This window comes from Planococcus citri, chromosome 1, assembly GCF_950023065.1.
Source record: "Planococcus citri chromosome 1, ihPlaCitr1.1, whole genome shotgun sequence".
Classification (NCBI taxonomy): Eukaryota; Metazoa; Arthropoda; class Insecta; order Hemiptera; family Pseudococcidae; genus Planococcus; species Planococcus citri.
The window spans coordinates 48986797-49007036 of NC_088677.1; the positions used below are offsets into that span (position 1 = coordinate 48986797).

At 32.5% G+C, this 20240-nt stretch overlaps 1 protein-coding gene across 1 annotated transcript; it reads right to left on the minus strand.

Moving 5' to 3' along the window:
- Positions 1-398: 398 nt before the first annotated feature.
- On the minus strand, positions 399-20138 carry LOC135832462 (neuropeptide SIFamide receptor-like). Its single transcript, XM_065345720.1, has 7 exons — positions 20067-20138; positions 8930-9019; positions 8623-8809; positions 7640-7754; positions 4755-5003; positions 4369-4622; positions 399-2901 (listed from the first exon to the last, which is right to left on the minus strand). The coding sequence occupies exons 3-7, from the start codon at positions 8797-8799 to the stop codon at positions 2236-2238; spliced, it is 1461 nt and encodes a 486-aa protein (XP_065201792.1). The 5' UTR covers positions 8800-8809; positions 8930-9019; positions 20067-20138; the 3' UTR covers positions 399-2235.
- Positions 20139-20240: the final 102 nt, after the last annotated feature.

Sequence of the window (20240 nt, forward strand, 5' to 3'; positions counted from 1 at the left end):
ACTGGCGACTTGTTAAGGGCTGGGGAGGTTTTTCGTAACCCTAAGTTTTTGCTGCTTTTATTGTTTATGACATTAGTGTCATTTGATAGATAGATGCTAAGAAGTAAATCACCGGACGAAGAATGTAAACTTCATCGACCGTGCGAAAGTTATGAATGACTCAGGCCGATAATTATCGTCAACGGAGTGTTGTAGATTACACCGGAATCTACAAATAGGGTGATGTAAGTTTTGATTTCAATTAAGGTAATTAGCGTAGAAATTAAGGATTTTGCTAGGGATTGCAAGTGAAAGGGACGAGATGATGAGGGAGAAGATTATGTGTATTGGTATGTTTGTATCTTGCTATTTATGCGCTACGAGTATGCGCTGCATGTGTTGATAGAAAAATAATTAAATTATTTACAAACATTCGACACATTTATTTTGAACAGAGAAATATAGTAAGTTACACATCAACATAAAACTTATCGAGTTAAAATTTCACCCTTATAAATATCGAAGTCACATCACGAAACGTTCCATCACTTTAACAAAGATAGACACAGCTATAAATATTGTCAATATTCACGCTTACCTATTTATTCTGTATTCCTCAGAAATTTATACAGTAGTAAATTAGATATCAGACAGTTTAAGGTAAATAAACTTCAAATGATAGTGTAGATAGGTAATGACATAAACTGTCACGTAACTTCCATAAATTATCAGTTTCGATTGATTAGAAACAAATTAAATTATGTAGGTATCATATCGGTAGAATATGAATTCACAATACTTAGATTGGTACGAGTAATAGGTATCTATGTATATTTATAAGAAAAGAACCCAAAGTTGTTGAAATTACGGCAGATTGTCGATTGGGAACAAAATAATTATAACGGATAAAGATCCGAACATGTCTGATCCTTCTCATGGTTATCATTCAATTAAGAATTGATGTAGGTGTGTGACAGTATCTCATGAGGTAAATATCAATCAATAATTTATTGTTATAGATAAGTTTGCTAAAAATGGAAAATGAATTACTGAATTAGGTGGCATCTACATTCTACACTTTTCATCGTCAGTTTCAAGCGGTAACAGATTTTTTTGTGAGATGTCAGATTTTAAAAAAAATGAGAAAATCGTCCAATTGTCTAATATCTTAATAGTGTTACACTTAAAAAAAATTCCGATAAATTTTTGACATTGTATCAGACTTTTGAAAATCTCAGGGAAAATAATTCAATTTTTTTCTACTTACATTGAAGTTCATAGATTAAGTATACATAGGTACCTATTTGATATCAAGTCTGACGAACTTTGAAAAAATGCTTTTAAAATCTTATTCATCTCCATTCCCTCTCTCACTTGAAAAATTGGCATCAATAAAAATATCGAAAAATTCCCACTTTTCATCTCACTCTTCCTCTTATGATATGTACAAGAAAAATTCTTAGATGCCATTGCCTTCAATTTTTACAGTGAGATTGACGTAAGTTGTTTCAAAAACATTTTTCTCGACATTTCCAAAATTTAAACAAATGTTGAGTGTGACTTATATGACGACATGTTCGAGAAATATGAAGATGAAAATGAAATGAATCGAGACATTTTCGCTTAAAAACATCCACGTTTAATCCATTTTTTGAGAAATTTTGAAACTTTGAGCTGGAGCTACAAGGGTTGAATATTGACTTGAAAAGTTTAAATTTCTTGCGGGTCTTGTGAAGATCATTTTTTCACTTTTTTTCCGTAGGTTGCCTCAAATACAAGAAGAAAATTTAAAAATTCATTTCTTCTGGAACTCGACCAAACAAAAATTTAATGAATTCGTTTACCTTGATAATAGATATTTACCTAGTATTGAAATCGAAATATTCACCTGGGTGAGATACTTTCGAACCTACGTTAATTAAAGATGAAATTGATTTTTCTAAAACTGGAGGAAAAATGTTTTCATAACATTGCATACAAAGAGAAAAATGTGATTTTCGTAAATTCTTCCATCAAAACGCACATTGATTTTTATTCTCGTATTTTAAAATAAAACATCGACGATTATTGATAAATTTCTAATAATCAATGAATCCATAGGACCATTTGAAACATCTATGATTTTAAACATCAACAATAAAAACGATCAAACACATAAATAAACGACTCGGCGTGTTCCGAATCTGTCGCCATTTTAATCGACAAAAGAAATCAAAAGATAGATCCTGTGCATTTTATTGCAGTTTTCTTATGATTTCACGCATAATCCAAGCTATGTCCTCGAAGTAATTGGGCTTTCAATAAAACACAACTATTCACGGAAACTTGAGTGGACATAGTCCTGGTCAAATTATGGTTGGATTTTTCCGATATGACAGTAACAATGCCTCCTTGTGTATTCGACGATTTACTTTGAGAAAATTTTTGACTTGCCAAAATAGGAACGCCGGTTCGACTCGACGAAGAGCTCGAATATCTTTGACCAAATGGGCACCATTTTTCACCCATGAATATAGCTTTGAAAGAGGTTCGGAAATTTTTATTATAGAACGTGTATAAAATTGGGTTAACGCAAGAATTGGATACACCGAGCCATTGAGCGTACGGTACAAGGGCTTCCAGAATATCCGAAGGGTTGCCGAATTTAATCATTGCGAAAATAAGATAAAGAGGCAACCAAGATCCGGTGAACAGAATGGTGACAATTAACATCATTTTGGTTACTTTGATCTTTGATCGATTAATTACTGCGTTACTTTGAACTGTGTTCTCTCCCGGTAAAACACGTGTGCTTACCCGTCTCCAAATGCAATAAAAACATACTGATATAACAATTAGAGGCAGAATGTAGCACAGAAGGATATTTGCTGCTACAAAGTATACGTTTCCGATATCGACATTTGGCCATGATTCCAAACACACCTGTAACATGTAACAGAATACAAGCAAAATTAGATAAGTGCGGAGGTGTGCACAGATAGAGAATTATTATATCCAATGGAAATTATTGAAAAATTTAGTAGAATTGTGCATCACAAAAAAGATTGCAGTATGATTTTTTTCTATGTTTTTTGGTGATAAATACGATGTGTCATTGTATTCGTACTTATTTTAAATTGGATAACGGTTTTTTTTTGCATTTTATCTCGGTTCAAGATAATTGGAAACGAATTTTGATATTACAATGTGTTTTTAAATTTATGCTAAGCGTATATTTTTTTTTAGATGTTTTCGAGCATAAACAACTTTCAGCTGAAAAAACTAATCTCAAGACAAGGATAACGCTTGCTAATTTCACCAAAAGCGACACGGATTGATTCTTGTGTTTCGAAAACTTTCTCTTAATTATTTCACACCCGAGTAAATCTTCAGGTTGAACTTTAAACTAACTGTTGTTACGATTCTACGTCAAGGATTAATCCGATAAGCTTATCGCGGTTCCAAAAATTAATTATAATGAATTTACCAGTAAAAAAAAACAAAATGTAACTTTTTTCGAGCCGAACACTGCCTTCGCCCTATTCTACGCATTTTTTCATTCGAATTTACTGACGTAAGACGGGAAACTAGAGACCATGTAATTTGACACTTGTTGCGAAATTTTTGTTTTCATGCGCATACTATCATGCTATCTATTGTGGGGTTGTGAAAATTTGTGGCTTGGTTAGAATTCAGATCAGTAGCGAGCGTTTGAAATCAACGATGAGGGAAATAAGTGAGGCATAGATGACGCTTTCGCTGAAAGTTGCGTTGTAGTTGAATTTCAAAATATAATCATAGATCGCGCTCAGGCTTGGTTCTTGAACTTTTTCATCGAAATGGGGTACGAGTTTCGAAAATTTTCAATAATTGAACTAAGTACATATTTTCTTTGTGCATGTGTGAAAACTGTTCAAATATTGAATTGAACAAAAATTTTCATGAATTATCAGTAAAAGTTGGTCAACGTTTCTTAAAAAAAAAAAAAAACGTTATCTTGAGTGCCTGTTTTAATTTTTCTATAAGTACATATTTTATTCCTGCTTTTTTATGTCTCTCAGATTTGTAATGAAATCTTTGCACCTCCGATTGCTTGGTGATGGAACATTAATATTGGCATAAGTAATTATTCATCTCAATTTTTCCTTGAAAAACGAAAAATTTTTCAGAAACTCAGTACTCGTAGATACTTTTTTCCATTTTTTTTGTTGATAAGTACATGGTAGGTATATGTATTTTATCTGAAATTTTTTTTTTGCCGAAAAAGATAGATGGGATGTCCCATTGTCCCATATAATGACTGTAATCATTGATTTTCTGTGATCGACTGAAGAATGTTCGAAACTGTGGTTCAATTATTAATCTACCTATTAATAAAAGTAAACATGGAAGTATAATTATCATTCTTACATCAATTCTTTCATCCTTCTCCCATGGCTGAACTTTGAAGTAGAACAGCCAAGGCATCGGTATCAAGAATGGAAAAATCCATATGGTGATTATGACACAGGTAGGGATGGTATTTCTGCCATGACGAGTCATCGGATAACAGATAGTCAAACATCTTTCAACGGAAATGGCCATCAAGATGAATATAGAAGCACAAACCGAAACACCTTGCATGTATGGCACAAGACTGCACAGTAGATCTCCGAATTTCCATTCTATGAAAGTGATCGCATCAAATTAATGATTTAAAAAATTATTATTAACTGAGTAAAGTGGTGAGTACCAGCAGTAGCAGTATAGTATCTAAGTGACTAGATAGTAGATACTATGAGGCACAATTAACTTACCCAAGTATAAAGTATTATACAATTGTACGGGTAGACAGAATATGATCACCAGCAAATCTGCACATGCTAAATTTGCTATCAGTACGTTGGTTGGAGTTTTCATCCTACGATATGTAAATACCACGTATATCACTGCTGTATTCCCTAAAAGTCCGAAGACAAATATTACTATGTAAACCCCAATACTTAGGTAATCTCTCATCTTGAAACCATCTTCCGCATTTAATTCTTCGCAGGTTTTGTTAGATTCTGCAATTTTAAAAATCAATTAAGTAGGTAAAATTAATAATTTAATCATTTAAATGAGGAAATTTATAAATAATCGGAAAAGAGGTAAGTATTCGATTCGGCAGGTGAATTTTGGATGCGAACAAATCCATATGGAAAGACCATAAAAATACCCCGCTATCCGAAATTTGAAGTGTCGAGTTCATTTTTCGAGTTTTAAGTGGATAATTTTTGAAAATCAACGGGATTTTGGTAAAATTATATCAAAATTTTAGCTGATTGATTCAGAGAGCTAAGATTTGAAATGTGCTCTATTTTCGGCTCCTAATCAATTTGAAGGTGTTTCAAAGCCGTTTTGAGCGGTCTCGCAGTTTCAAAGCAAATTTTTAAAAATGTCAGTTTCCCGGAAGTTTTACCCAATCAAGTTTGTACTTGATCAAGTTGATGACTAACATGCACCGAACGCTTTTATGGATGCTGAAGTTCATTTGAACAAATTTCACGGTATTTTTGAAAAAACTGGAATTTTTAAAATGTCTCTGGAGACTCCATAACCGCTCGAAACCACCACCTACAATAAATTAATCTGCGAAGTTAAAAGTGAAGTGCAGAATATCAAATTTCAGTTTCCCTACTTTTTCATTAATTAAACATATTATCAAGAACTGTTCCAAATGGTTCCAAACCGCTTCTAATCGTTTTCACTTGTTAAAAATCGGCAACATACCAAATTTAACATTTTGACTTCATTAGGAAAAATTTTGATTTTATTTTATTTTATCTTCTGGCCTTCAAATGATTTTCAAAAATTCTCCGAATCTGCAAAAATGAACTTGAGTTTCTGAAATTTGGGCTTCAGGGTAGGGTGGCGCACAAATCAACGATTTTCAAAAACTAGCGCTCCCAGCCCCTAAATTTGTTTTTTTTAGTGAGAAAATGCACTACACAATTTTTTTTTGAAATCAATCAATACATCAAGAGGTCGCCCAAGCGAGTTGAAGTTGAGAAATTTCACTTCGCGCGTACGTTGTGCTGCAACCACCTCGGTAGCGCGCCGTAGGTTGTTGCAAGAAGACGGAGAACTGAATGCGTTCATTAGAATAAACTCAAAAGCTCCTAATATACAGTAAGGTAAAGTGGGGTAATTCCGATGGCAAAATTCAAAATTTTAGCTATTTCTCATTTTTTGGATTTCCTGTACATTTTGGGGCAAAAATGATGTAACAACTTTATTCCTACATCCTTCAGCTACACATTGACTATATTGAAGAGTGATTTGTGCGGAGGCTTCATACATATAATTGAAAAAACATTTGGGAAGGTCAAGTTATCGGAATTACCCCATTTTTGGGGTAATTCCGATAACGAGTTTTATAAGGAAAGTAATTCTCCCGGGGTAATTCCGAGACAGTAATGCTGAAATATACCATTTATTGCATATTTAGGTTTTTATTTCATGTAAATTGAATCATTAGAACAAAAATTGAAAATTTTTTACAAATATGGATTTTTGAGGCATAATTTTTGAAAACTAGACCAAGTAGAGAAAAATGCCCCGTTTTGAGGATTTTCGTTGATAATTTCGACCCCTCAAAACTATACTACATCAAAACAGAGAAAAAAACATTGCAGGGCAATTTTGCTGGGGCTATCGGAATTACCCCGCGGCATGAAAAATGATCGACATGTTTAATAATTCAACACCACCAAAAAAATAATTATAAAAGCAAAATCAAAGGAGGTACTGACACTTTAACACCTATCCATCAAATTTCAACTTCTAAACAGAATTTTTCAACAAGTTTTGAATGGTAAAAACGAGTTTCAAAAATGCACTGTTTTTTGCGGCAAAGGTTTTGGGCATTCAGATTTTGAACACTGCACAGACTTGACAAAACGGAGCAGATGGACCATCTGACCATTAATGGGTGTAGGTTAGCACTAAAACTACCTACTTTCTTCATCATTTTGGCCAAAATGTGTTTTGCAACAAAGCTAGGGCTTGCTATCGGAATTACCCCATATCGGAATTACCCCACTTTACCTTATGGGATTGATTTTATGTCGTAACTCACTCGAAAGAATTTTAGTCCCCTGTGGCATTGAAGTGGAGAAGAGGTTCTTAATATCTTGAGATGCTCTTATTCATGGGGGTAAAATGGTATAAAAAATTATTCTTTTTGCATTATCGAATCTACTGTTGCTTCTATTTGAAATTTAATGAGATAAATACTATTCTGAATCAATTTATCTTCTTTAAATAGCCGGAGTTGAAAAATGAATGAGGTTAAAGACTTTGATATTTTTAATAGGTACTAAAGGAACGTGTTTTTTCGCTTCAAATTGAAGGTTTTTTGGAATAGCATGGCTCACCCTCTCCCCTCGAGCCCCTGGGAGCCGTGGGGGAATTTTAACTCAAAATTGGCCATTTACATTCAAGGAAAACTTGTGTTCAACATTCTGACTCAAGCAGGTGAGAAGCTAAGTGTTCATTCATAGAGGTTGGGAGCGCAAGTTTCTGAAAATCTTTGATTTGTGCGTCACCCTACCTACTTGTGGGGTATTATTGCATACTTTTGTCGATCTAGCTTTGTTCGGATCTGAAATGTTTCTGCTGGTTTGAATCCCTGCTTCCTTAGGTATTTGTAGGTACGAACCTAAATTTCGCAAGTAGAAAAAATTTTTGGTCAAGCAGATTTTGCCGATTGCTGATATTTCAGTGACCCGTATATCCGTGAAGTTATCTGGTGGCAGACATTTTCCTCTGGTATTCTGTAAATACATTTTTTAGAAGTAAATCTTGATGCCAAAATTTGGAAAATAACTCTCTTCGTAGTACATAGCACATATACGTTGAATAAGAGTCAAATTTGATCAGAATTTGTAACTCTTGAATTGATAGATACGAGTATAGGTTTATGTAGTAGTTACTAGGTAGTAGGTACCCAATAGTTTACCTGACAGATATGTAACAGAAAATCTGTTGGGCCTAAAACTAACACCCCCGGATCATCCAAAAAAAGAAGTTGAATTCATCCTACGGAAAAATTTCAAATTCGAAACGAGCCGAGATAAAGAACGAATTTTACGAGGTCAACCCATGAAGGAGTATAAACGCTTCTTTTTCATACATTTTTACTCGTGCTATTTTTACTTGAAAAAACATTTTTTTTTTTACTGGAAATAAGTTTTTCATTTGTCAAATTTTCATTAATTTTACCGAAAAGGTGTTTCATTTTAGAAGTAGGTATCTCATTTTGGCTTTTTAATATCTACAAAAAAGCCCTACCTACTATTTTTTTTTTCGTGCTTCAAAAATAGAAAATGAGTGGTGATGCTGAAATTTTTTTCCAAAGTTGTTAGAATACGTTCTCCCAAAACTAACAATTTTTGTTGAAATTATAAAGACAGGCGCCGCGCCGGTCATGAACTTAATTTTGTGAAACTTCTTGATCCATATCTTGTTCAAAGGTACCTAAGGTAATCGATTAGTCCGAATTGAATCTAAATCAAATACCTATGTAATATATCATCCGATTGATTATTCTCAACAGGGAACCTAAATTCTGAAATTTCCTATCTACGTATTTGTGCAGCAGCACAAAGCTGCCTAAATGATACAAAATTTTCATCAAATTACCTCTTTCAAATACCATACACAATCCGTTCTATGAATACATTCGTCGCAAGTCGTCATAGAAGTACACGGTATGATTTTTCTTTGTCTCTCGTTTTTCACTTGTGGAAACATGATTAGGTATATGAAGAAAATTCTGGTCATGATCGAAGAAGATCGAATTCGTCGCCGTGACTTCATTTTTTTAAAGCTGCAAACAAGTATGCATAGATTTAATTTGGACTCGTTCGAAGCATTTTCAAAATAACCAAATGCATGATTAGGTAGGTAAATGATGAAAATAGTACGTTGATATTAGATACCTACTCACCTCGCCAATGTATTCGAATTGAATTACGTTATTGGTAATATATTTGATGAAAATGCAACCGCCATTGTAACACACTAAACGAACGCGTACCTGAAATAATACCATAATTTTTATTCTCGTCAACTTTCTTCTTGTCAGAGATCCTCCTACATACGCATATTGTACATAATACGATATGATAAATTTACATCACAATACCAGAAAAATGAAAACTACTCGCGTTAGAACGGTACTAACTTGCAAATTGTCTAGAACTTATTGATTAGGAATAGAAAACATATAAGTTGCAAAGTTGACATTATTTACACGACCGTTTTCCCTTATTTGCAAGTATATATGTATGTTGTAAGAAAAAAACAAACAATGATGCAAGAACGCTGTGATACTGAGACTAAAGTGTCAAATCATCAGTAAAATTAGTCAAAATGTTACGATTGACGAAAAGTTGAAACAAATCTAATTTAACGTCGTGTTTTAAAGTTACACTCGATCTACTCGTAATGTTGCATCGGATATTGCCATTGACGATCGTAATGAGGAATGTTTTGTTTGAAAATTTGTACAATAATTTAGTTGAACGATTAAAAGCACCGCGTCGTCGTTAACTTTAAGTTCAAAGCCTATTTGTATTAATTTAAATATGTCGAGCTTCTTGCAAACTTTTCCGCTCAAGGTCAATGCTATTCCGAGTGTTTTCAAGGATTCCTTAAACGCCTGGGACTGGGACTTACCGAGAGTAGAGGAGTTGATATAAATGAACGTTGACTATCTATCTCCAACGAGTTGAAGTACCGAGTCGACTTCAATTGGGTTAGGTTACGTTATAGGTTTAGGTACCTGAACTGACGTTCTGCGTAACTGCAAAGTTCTGTTGTATAATGAATTTTTGCCATTTACGTAGGTGCCAATACCAAATGAAATTAAACGTCTCGAATTTGCTACTAACTTTTCTCAGTGAACCTAAGTATTTGTGAAATTATTGGCGTCGCTTCTGCGAATCGCAAATTGGTTTTTGTCACATTTGCAGCATAATGTATCGCGTTTAATCTGATCTCTGTTTAGATAATTTTCGTCATGAGGAAATGCATCTTTATGTCAATATACGTCGTATGTAGGTGTAATCGTGATTTTATAAGATTAATTGTTTGGTATGGTTTCAACAATTTAATTTATCTTTAGTTCGTATAGGTACCTATCGCAGTTCATAAAAAAGGAGTGGTTTCTATTCTAGTAACTAAAAATCAAAACAAAACCATTTAGGAGTGTTGCTCTAATTTAGAGTGAACGTGATTTTTTTGAGAAATAAGGTAGGTACTTTGAATGTTTCGAAACCCTTTTAATGGAAGCTTCAGATAGGTACTACAGTACTTACCCAAATTGATATCTAACAAAAATTCATTTTCTGTCGAATATCAATCTCTCAATGCCAGGTTTCATTAATTTTACTCTGTAACTAATCTGAGCCTGAGCCGCTAAAGGGATTTTGATTTTCTTATGAGTTTTCAAAATTCTACCAACGACGCAGAAATGTTGTTTTCTCTTACTTTCGACCTCCATTTCAACATCCCAATCAGGACGCATGGTTCAAATTTGCCGGATTGGTAGATTTTCTGGCGGGGTATCTTGGCAGTAAGGAGAAAATATCAGCCGTAATATGACGAAAAATATTGAAGGAACTATTGGATTTTAAATTCTTTCAAATGAAGAATAGTACTTGGTTCAAAAATCCAATCAATTGATAAAAAAATTAAATGCTCTCAGATTATTCCGAAAAACTGCAATTCGCGCTAAAATTGGGCTTTTCGATGTAATTTGTAGCTTGAATGTGACTGTAAATAAGATTTTCTGGGTGTCTACATAATGGTCCTGCTTATCCTGCTAATCCTGCTTTTGTGCTGTTTTCTATCAAATTAATTTAAATGTCCTGCTTTTTTTTCAATCAAACTTCAAATTTTCACTTTATTTACTTTTTTTGTGGAATTTTGAAAAAATGTTGTTATTTTTTCCACCTGAAAATTCTCCGCTTTTCTTTCCTTTGTTTTAAGCCAACTTTGAAGAACAAAGGTGTTTTTAGTTGGAAAACCCTAAACTGAACATTTTCAAAAAATGTTATTTCTCGGTTCGCTTTTCAAAGTAATTTTCAATGATATCATTTGCATTTTTTTAAGAGCAATAACTAATTTCATTCAAAATATTCAAAACAAGTTGAAAAATTTGAAAAACGATGAATTGTGATGGTAAAAATATTGTTAAATATCGCTCTCGAAAAAATATTTTAAAAAACTACATAAACTCAATCATGAAAATTTGAGGTGTAAAATTTTTACCCCTCTTCTCCTTTTCCAAAAAAAAGTCGTGGAGTGTTTGCAGAATGACCCATAAAAAATTGAGAAAAAATTCTAAAATGTTCAAATACGTTGATAAAGCGAAAAAAAATGACATGTATAATGTTGAACCTCCCTCCCCTTCTCCATAAAGAAGTAAAATGTTTGAAAAATGCCATACGAAAAGTTCTGCTGAAGTCCTGCTTTTTCATTTTGCTCCGGAATAACAACTAACTTTTCAATTTTTCCAACAATTTGTGCAATTTTTGGAATATATTATTATGTATTTCGAAAAATTTGAAACATTTTCAGAATCCTCAATTTTCTACCCAAGAATCTGGAATCTTTTTTGGAAGGTATAGCCATAGCCTTTGGCAGAGCTGTAGCCCTGAAATGATATTTACGTAGTTTCAAGGTTTATTTAGTTTCAATTTCGAGATTGAAATTCAATTTGGGATTGTATTTATTTTGGCTTTATGCTCCTAACAATTTTATTTAAGGTTTAAGTATTGATTTTGGGATTGAAAAAATATATATGTAGGTGAATAAAGAAATAACATTTTGATTTCGGGATAAATTGGTTGGATTGGATTGGATGTTCAATAATGTTGAGGCGTCAAGTCGAACTGGTGAATAGAAAATGTATCTGTAGGTAAGTATGAGTTTTGGAATATGCTTTTCCGAAAATTCAATTTTAAATTGTGGCCAGACCGCAAGAGCTCTCCTACCCAGCGCTTTTTCTCAAACGATCCTTTTCTCATGAAGAACTTTCGTATTCAAAAAATTATTGAATAATTTTCCGCATAAAAAGTAGCACATAAAAGAAAAGTGTAAAGGATAATAACCTTTCAGTCGAGACTATATCACAATTTAAACTATGTAGGTACTCGTACTTGTATGTACAACGTAGCATAGTCGTTGAACTGTTTTGAACGGAAGGAACAAGCACGTTGTTTGAGTAAGTATTATGCGATCTGTATAAAAACTTTTACCGAAAATATCATAAACTTTGCTTTGATTCGTGCTTATTGGATGGTCTAAACGTATACTTGGCAAAGTATTCTTTTACACGTTTTTTATTGCTCACAAATGAGCAATTATTTGGCCATTCGATCATTTCTTTGGCGTTTATTTTCGATGTAATTTTCACTTAATCGTCTCTATTCTGAAACTATAATTTATTGTGTGCTGTTTCACCCTCTCTTATGTAGTACATCATCTTAAGGAATATTCAATTTTTAATGTTTCTCAGGGTTAATACATAAATACATGCTCATCAACTGAATCTGAATGACATTCAAGTTGGTGGAATGATGGGTCTTGATTTGATCTGGATTGATTATGGTTATGTCTGCGGTACACAGCTTTTTTTCATCAACTCCTTAGATATTTTATGAAAAATTTCAAACTTAATATGTATGTATATTTTGGTAGGTGTTGGGGAAAAAATTCCCCCCACCGGCCCACCCTCTACCCCAAAGGAAAAAACTAATAAAATACGAACATCTTAAAATTTTAAAATGTGTTCCGTTGAAGTATCAAAAATTTACTATGAAACCCTTCACTTCTCATGATTGCAAGTCGAGATATAAAGCTGGAATTTGAGAAGTTTTCAATCTAGAAACCGTGGATCACCCATTATCCCTTCTACAAAGTGCAGCATGGGAATCTTTACGAGTATATGGTGTTTGATAAGTAATACCTGGGTATGCGTACACTCACTTTGAGAAAACCAAATACGAGTATACTTAGGTACACATTGTTCTCCAGTTGAGTAGATTCGAGACATTTTTCTCAATATGGTGTCCTTATTTTTAGCGCAAAAGCAAGAGACATGACCTAGTAAGTTGAAATTTAATTTCTTAAAAAATAGAACAGATATTGCAACGTGATTGCACATTACTACGATGGAAAAAAATGTCGACAATTTTTAGTTGGTTTTACAACGTGCGACGATTTGTAAAAAATACATATAAGTAGAATTCCTTTGATACATAACGTAAAAACAAAACTCAGTAACTACGAATTAAGTTTAATCGCGTGTGATAGCGATTGAAATTTTTCATTTTATTCGCGACAAACGTACTGAAGTTTTTTTTAAGATACTCGGTAAAATTATTTCTAAATTATCCAACACCAGAGAAGTATACAAATACCACATCTGAGCAATCGTAAAATTTTACGATATACCATTCGACAAAATTGAAAAGTAAAGTTCGTTGCTCTTTTCATTTGTAATTTCCGAACATTAGAAGTTTTCATAATAAATTATTAATTGGTATGAAGAAGTTATCGAGAATAAGCTACCTTTCTGTATCTTCTCTAAGTACCTATATATCGATTTTACCAATCAGACCTTCCAGCTTGTAGTACCTATTTGTTCAATCAGTATGTTGACCTGAAGTGGTCATCAAGGCAGGCAGCTGCTCTTCTTTACGCCTACGTGTAATTTTAGTCTGAAACCAAGTGCTTTAAAAAATTGTCAAATTTACTATTAACGTAAGTATATTTTGCTCCTTTTTGTCCTTAACTTTTTTGATACAATCGCCCACGAAAAAATCAATAGGTACTAATTTCACCTCAAGTACGTTGGACTAAAATTATAAAATTTTTCTCGAATTTTTTCAAGTTGAAATTATTCCTATACTTTGGTTGACCTTAATTTATTCACGTTTTTTTTTTTCAATCTCCCAATAAAAAATGTGTTTATTCCAACCTTTCTAACAATTAAAATAACTTGGCGAAATTTTGACTATATCTTTTATGCAAAATAAAGAAAATTCCATCTTAAGCTACGTACTCCGCATACCTGCACGTTGAAGAAAATCGAATCATGTGAGCATACAAGTAATCATTGTTTAATGATTCTGTGAGACTGCAGACTGCCTTTTCATCTCTCTTCAAAGCTCTCATCCATTGTACATATGACTTCAAATGACATGCATAAATTCATCATCAGACATCGTAGGTTGGTATCTATGTGTTGGAGGACTTGTTGAAATATCTTCCACAACGACAAAATTCCTCAGTCAAGAAAAAAGAGGAAAGAAAGAAATTCGTATAAGGTTTTAATTACTTGTACATTTGATGAAATTTCGAAGTTAGCTTGACACAAAACGCTTTTTAAACGCCGAAGTACCAGACTTAGCATTAAAAAAACCACCTAAGTCGTTGACAGCTTGAAAACGTTCGTTGAAATTATTAAAATCGTTTCAGATATCCCAACTCGAGAAATTATTTCCTACGAGATTTTCCTCCTTTGCTTTGCTCGTCAAAGAAAAATATTTTCCAGACTCATTGTAGAGTCGTAAAAAAAAACAAATGTTGATTTTAAGTATATAGTTTAAAAGCTTGGTAAAATTTTTACGATACCGATTGCGATTCAAAGTTATAGAAAACGCGGAAATTCACATAAAAGAATGCACTACACGATAAAAACGTCAACATGACAATAAAGGGCATTTTTGTCACATTTTTTTGGCGATAGAAAAATTCACAAATCTCGTAAAGTCAAAAGTTATAAATTTCATGTTATAAATCGCCCGGTACGATTCCTTTGTCTGAGCTCGGACCAAAGTTTTATCATTTGATTGTTGCTCATTGAGGAGATACGAGTATGTTCTTCTCGTATACGTAAACGGAGGTTAATGTACTGATGATTTTTCTGTTTTGTTTACACAGTGTTACTAACACAAAGACAAGTTTGTGAGTGTACGTTACTACATACGAATTTTTTCAGATTTTCAAACTTGTCTATTCAAATGCGTTTTTATTTTCTAATTTTTTGATTTATTACGAACAGGAAATGTTCGAAAAAGATAACATTAATCTATACCTAAACTAGAATAATTGAAAGAATATAAAATAATTATCGTAAGATCCTCAGTGGAAATGAGACTTCGCATCTGTGAACGAATTACCTTCGGTGGTGTGAAAGCTTACGAATAAAGGTTTGAGGCATTCGCACATTTGGCTTAAAATGCATCATTTTTCCAAGCGAACTCATTTTAATGATTTTGCAACCGAGACAATTAGCCATAAAAATTCAATCGTTCTACATAAATATAAAAAAAGAGCTCCCGTTTTAGAAATTCATTCTTTTTCTCACATTTCGTCATTTCAAATGTCAAGAGATCGTGATTTTTCGTTTCTTTTCAATTTGTTTTCCCTTTTGCAGAATAGGTAATGGTTTCCGTCCGTGGAAATTCGTAGGGTCAATTGAATTTGTACATACTCTAATGGAAAATATTTGTATCTTTGAAAGAAACGAGTACCTAGCTAAAGGTATCTACCTATTAAAAATTACTCAACTGGAATTATGTCCGAATCATACAACTTTAGTTACCCGATGCTTCTCAAGTGCAATCGTAGGTGGATACTTTTTGGCAATAGTTTTTCTATACGCCATTTCTAATAAGAATTAGATGTTGATTTTCCGAAAGAAATCTTCTATTCGAAGTTTTTTTTTTTTGGCACTGTGTCAGTGCGTCTTGCTAATTAAGATTGCATTAAAACAGCATACATTAGCACATCTTTTTAATTTTTCAAGAAGTAAAATGTAATCCTAAAGTTATACTTATTTGTTGTGAAAACTTTTTTCCATATTAAAGCTTTGAAAAAATAGCATCGCCCCTCCCTATTCAAGCATGTGAAAATGATTAAAAGTTCATTCAATTTTTTAAATGTATGTTAATGGATTGATTCTACAGATAGAGTCGCGGTCTCTACATCACTTTAAATTATAGCTACTTACGTGTGTTGAGTAGGTAATTTGAAATAAAATGTTCAAAGTCGAGGTTGAATTTTTCAAGAGCCATCACAAAGTTATTCATCTTCGTTGAGAAAACTTTTTTTTTTGCTTTTCCCCTTGATTTGATACATTACCAAAAAAGTAGAATTCTCAATTGAATCAAAATTTTTCAAATTTTTAGTTTTAGCCGAAATCTCTTTTTTTTCAGTCTGATTATTATGTCTTACTTTCTCTTCCCCTCTTCCGCTATTCGCAAAGTTGTGCATTTGATGGCATGAGGTTCAAATGTTGGCTTTTTTTGATCTGATCTATTTTCGTTTCAATATTAAGTACGAGTGAATTCTTTTGAACATTGCCAAAATACCACAAAATTGAAAATTACGTAGGCTACTTGTAACACTTGGGGTCATTTTTCAAATTTTCAAGGGCACGGAATTCGAACATTGATTTATTTTCAGATACGATGCGACCTTCATTTTCGAAAAAAAATCAAGAAATGTGAAAATGTATGACACGTTTATTCTCACTAATTTATGGAGATGCTGGGTTCGAATTTCTGCTTATTTTTTTGATAGCTGTGTTTTCCCCCAGATTAAGTACTTAATTGAAGAACACAGAGGAGGAGGGGAAGAAATCAGTTCAAAATTTATCTCCACGTACTCAGCGTGGTAAGAAAAACAGACGAATAGAACGATTGTTTAAGAAAATTTTTTACCTTTTCCAAAAAAAAAATTATAACAAAAAAAAACTCACACCAGCGTTTACTTCAAACTGAAAATCACCCTTGAAAAAAAACTCCAGCAATCACTTTTGGCGAGACTAGAAGTTTTATCGATTTCGTCATTTCTTTGACGGATCAACGAAGTTGAAAATCACAGTGCATATAAATCCCCGTAACAGTACAATATGCCACTCATTCGTAAAGAGACAGATTATTCAATTCGAACGCCTGCCATTTTCAGCTCACACGAATGCTGAATCAAGTGATTGAAACAGCTGGAAAACGTTCGATTCCAAGTTTACTAAACGAATAAAAATCTCATCCCAAATAATACCTACCTCATTTGAAACAGAAAACTTTTTCGAGAGAGATTCCCGGTGCATGTAGGTGTTTTTAGTCGAGTATTTAACTCGTACATACATAAGGATTATTCGAGGCATGCCTTAGAACTACATACATACATACACTAGATAGGCACATAGGTAATGGGTATTAGGTATAGAGTTCGGGCGCAATTTATTGTTTGAATGCGAAGACGCGTGTTAATGAATTTGCAGGCTGTAGCGCCGTGTTTATTGAACTACACAACTTACGCGTATGTAAATGTACGTGAAATGATGATGAATAAAGTAGGATAAACGTGCTATTAGATTTACGACGATATGGCGAGATGAGATTTTTTTTATTTATGAGTAAGCAATGTTTCGTAAAATAATTTTTTGCCATTTTTTTCAACAAAGAACAACTAATTTTTCAGAAAGGTGGCTTTTCAGGTATTTAAATTTTTTTTAAAAATACAAACACGAGATAAAACGCCAAAAACTGACATGAGATGGCCAGGTGAGGCTAGAAAGTCACCAAATAATTGAAATGTATTTAATTTAGTTTTTAATGAAAAAAATTGGTGCAATTGTTTAAAAAAATGTTTCAAAATATTGCCCTATTTTCAAAACATGTCATTTTAATGATACATAGCTGGAAGATCAGGAGGACCAGGTGAAGAGATGATTTTTATCGTTGTCTAGGACCGGCCGAATGGAAAAGTTGGATAGGGGAAAATATGGCGCTAATTAAAGGCCACGTAATCCAGAATTTTATCATTTTTATACTTATAATTTGAAGTCAACAGTCGATAAAAAAATGTTTTTAGTCAAATTTTCATCGCTCGAGAGATCATTTTCATTTCTATTGAAAAATTTAATGTAAAATTTATTGCTTCAGAAAATCCTATTTTTAATTTCTTAGAATCGTTCTATGATTTTTTTTCAATTTTTTACAAATAAGGTTAATAGGTTATGCATTAAAAAAAAGAAATTATAACAAAACGAGATATACTTGAATGGGTTACATATCATTTTGAAATCACAAAAAGGTCTTGCCTCATTATAAATTTTCATGTTTGTGGTTTTGTTTTGTTTTTATTGATTTATTTATTTTTTGAATGAAAATTTGATAAATTTTCTCTATAGTTGCCGATTTGAAAAAATTAATTCATCGATTTATTTGAAAATTTTACCTCTATTGATAGCACGATTGAAATAGGTGTACATGTACGACATGTACAATGTACATACGTGTACATTACAGCAGACATTTTTAATGTGAAAATAAACTGTTAGCATGATTTTATCAGTGAAGTGAGTGTCAGCCTTTTTTTGGAGCGTAAAAAATTGAGTCATTTTATTCTTCTGTCCAAAGTTGAAATTGAACAAGAATGGTGAAAGGCACTAAAAACAATAATATTTTGTTAAGGGCAGAAATATCTAACAAGTACCCAGGTACCTATTTCAGTTGGGAAACCACGTCGCCTAATTTATAATGCAGTTGAGATGACAGAGGACGTAGAGAGATGTATCGTTTACCTTCAAAAATGAAACCCAAAAGAAAAATTGAAAAATTGAAGTGGACGATTGAAAAAACAATTTTTTCTTCATCACTTTCAAGGTAATTTGAGAAAAATATTCAAAAATCGAGGTTGAATTTTTGAAAAGTCATCTCAAAGTTACTTACCGTTGTATTGAAAAAACTTTTTCTACTTTTCCCCTTGATTTGATTACTTAGGTACTTATAATAAATAAATAGAATTCAAATTTTTTTTTAAAGGTGTTTATTGAATCAGAATATTTTTAAATTTGCATACTTGCCGTTTTAGCCGAAATCTATTGATTTCTAAATGTTTTGTTCTGTTGCAATAGCATGTTAATAGGTATACTTACCTACTCGACACAAATATGAACTTGAGATTCGAGGTAAAAATAAGTGATACCAACATGTACAATGTACATCGAAATTTCAGTTTTTTGATAGTATTTCAAAAAATAAGTCTCACAAAAAAAATCTTCAAGTTTGTAAATTTACATAGTTTTCTATAACTTTGATTCTGATCTTTTTTTTGTAAAACGCTTCGTTTAATATATTCAGACGTCTCAAAGTTTCAAGCATAATATTATTACATATTTCCAAATTTCCAAATTTGCAATTTTCTACTAATACCTCGAAATTGAAGCCTTCTGAAAAAGAAATTATAGTGACATGGAGACGACCGGGAATTTAGTAATCTGTAACTTCTTATCATTTTTATTGTAGAATCTTTCGTTCAGCCTCCAGAGAACCTCAAATTTTTGAGTTTCAATTCTCAAATTAGTCTCGTGATCAAAATTTACCTACGTTTTTTCTCAAAAGAGTTGAAAATAAATTTAAAACACTCGCGAAATTTAATGCTATTGTGGTTTTTTTACACAAAATGATTTTTTTTTTAAAGCTGATAATGTTGTTTCAATAGTTGGTCAAACTACTGTGAAGTACAATAAATGAATGCAAAAATTGGAATATCTAATGTTTTGGAATACGTATGTATATTATTTAGAGAAGAGGTACGGGTACCAGAAAATGGTTACCTAAATCTTTGAAATTTATGCTAAATATTATTACGATAAGATGATCTTTTTTTCGGTTTCATTTCATTATTCGTATTGTTATGATGATGATTCTTCAATTTAATGCTGTTTCAATTCCTTGTCTGTTCATAAAAGTATCACTACCTACGTCGGCCAATTTTTTTCGAGGTTTTTGTTTCATAATCACTCTTAAAAAATATTTCGTTTCGAATTGTTTGTATAAAAAACTAACAAAAAAACCTAGCCATTATTAGAAAAGTTACCTGGTAATTAAGTACATTTTTTTTTTAATTTTATAGGATTCAAAACTAACATCGCTCAAGTACCAAAAATACACCCAATTATAATTGCATAATATAATACAGCATACAGCAAAATCAAACCCAAACAAATCCGAAAAAAAAATTAAACGTACGTTTAAAAATATGCAATATTATATACTTACATCGAGTAAATATAAATGAACGAGAAACGACGGTTGAAAAGAAAACAACGCGAAAGAATGCCGTCAACTACAGGTTGAAAAGTGTTGAAGTAACGTCGCGCCGCTATCACCTTTCAGTACTCGAAAAAGCAACTTCAAGGGCTGATATTTTACCCGCCAAATTTGAACAGCAAC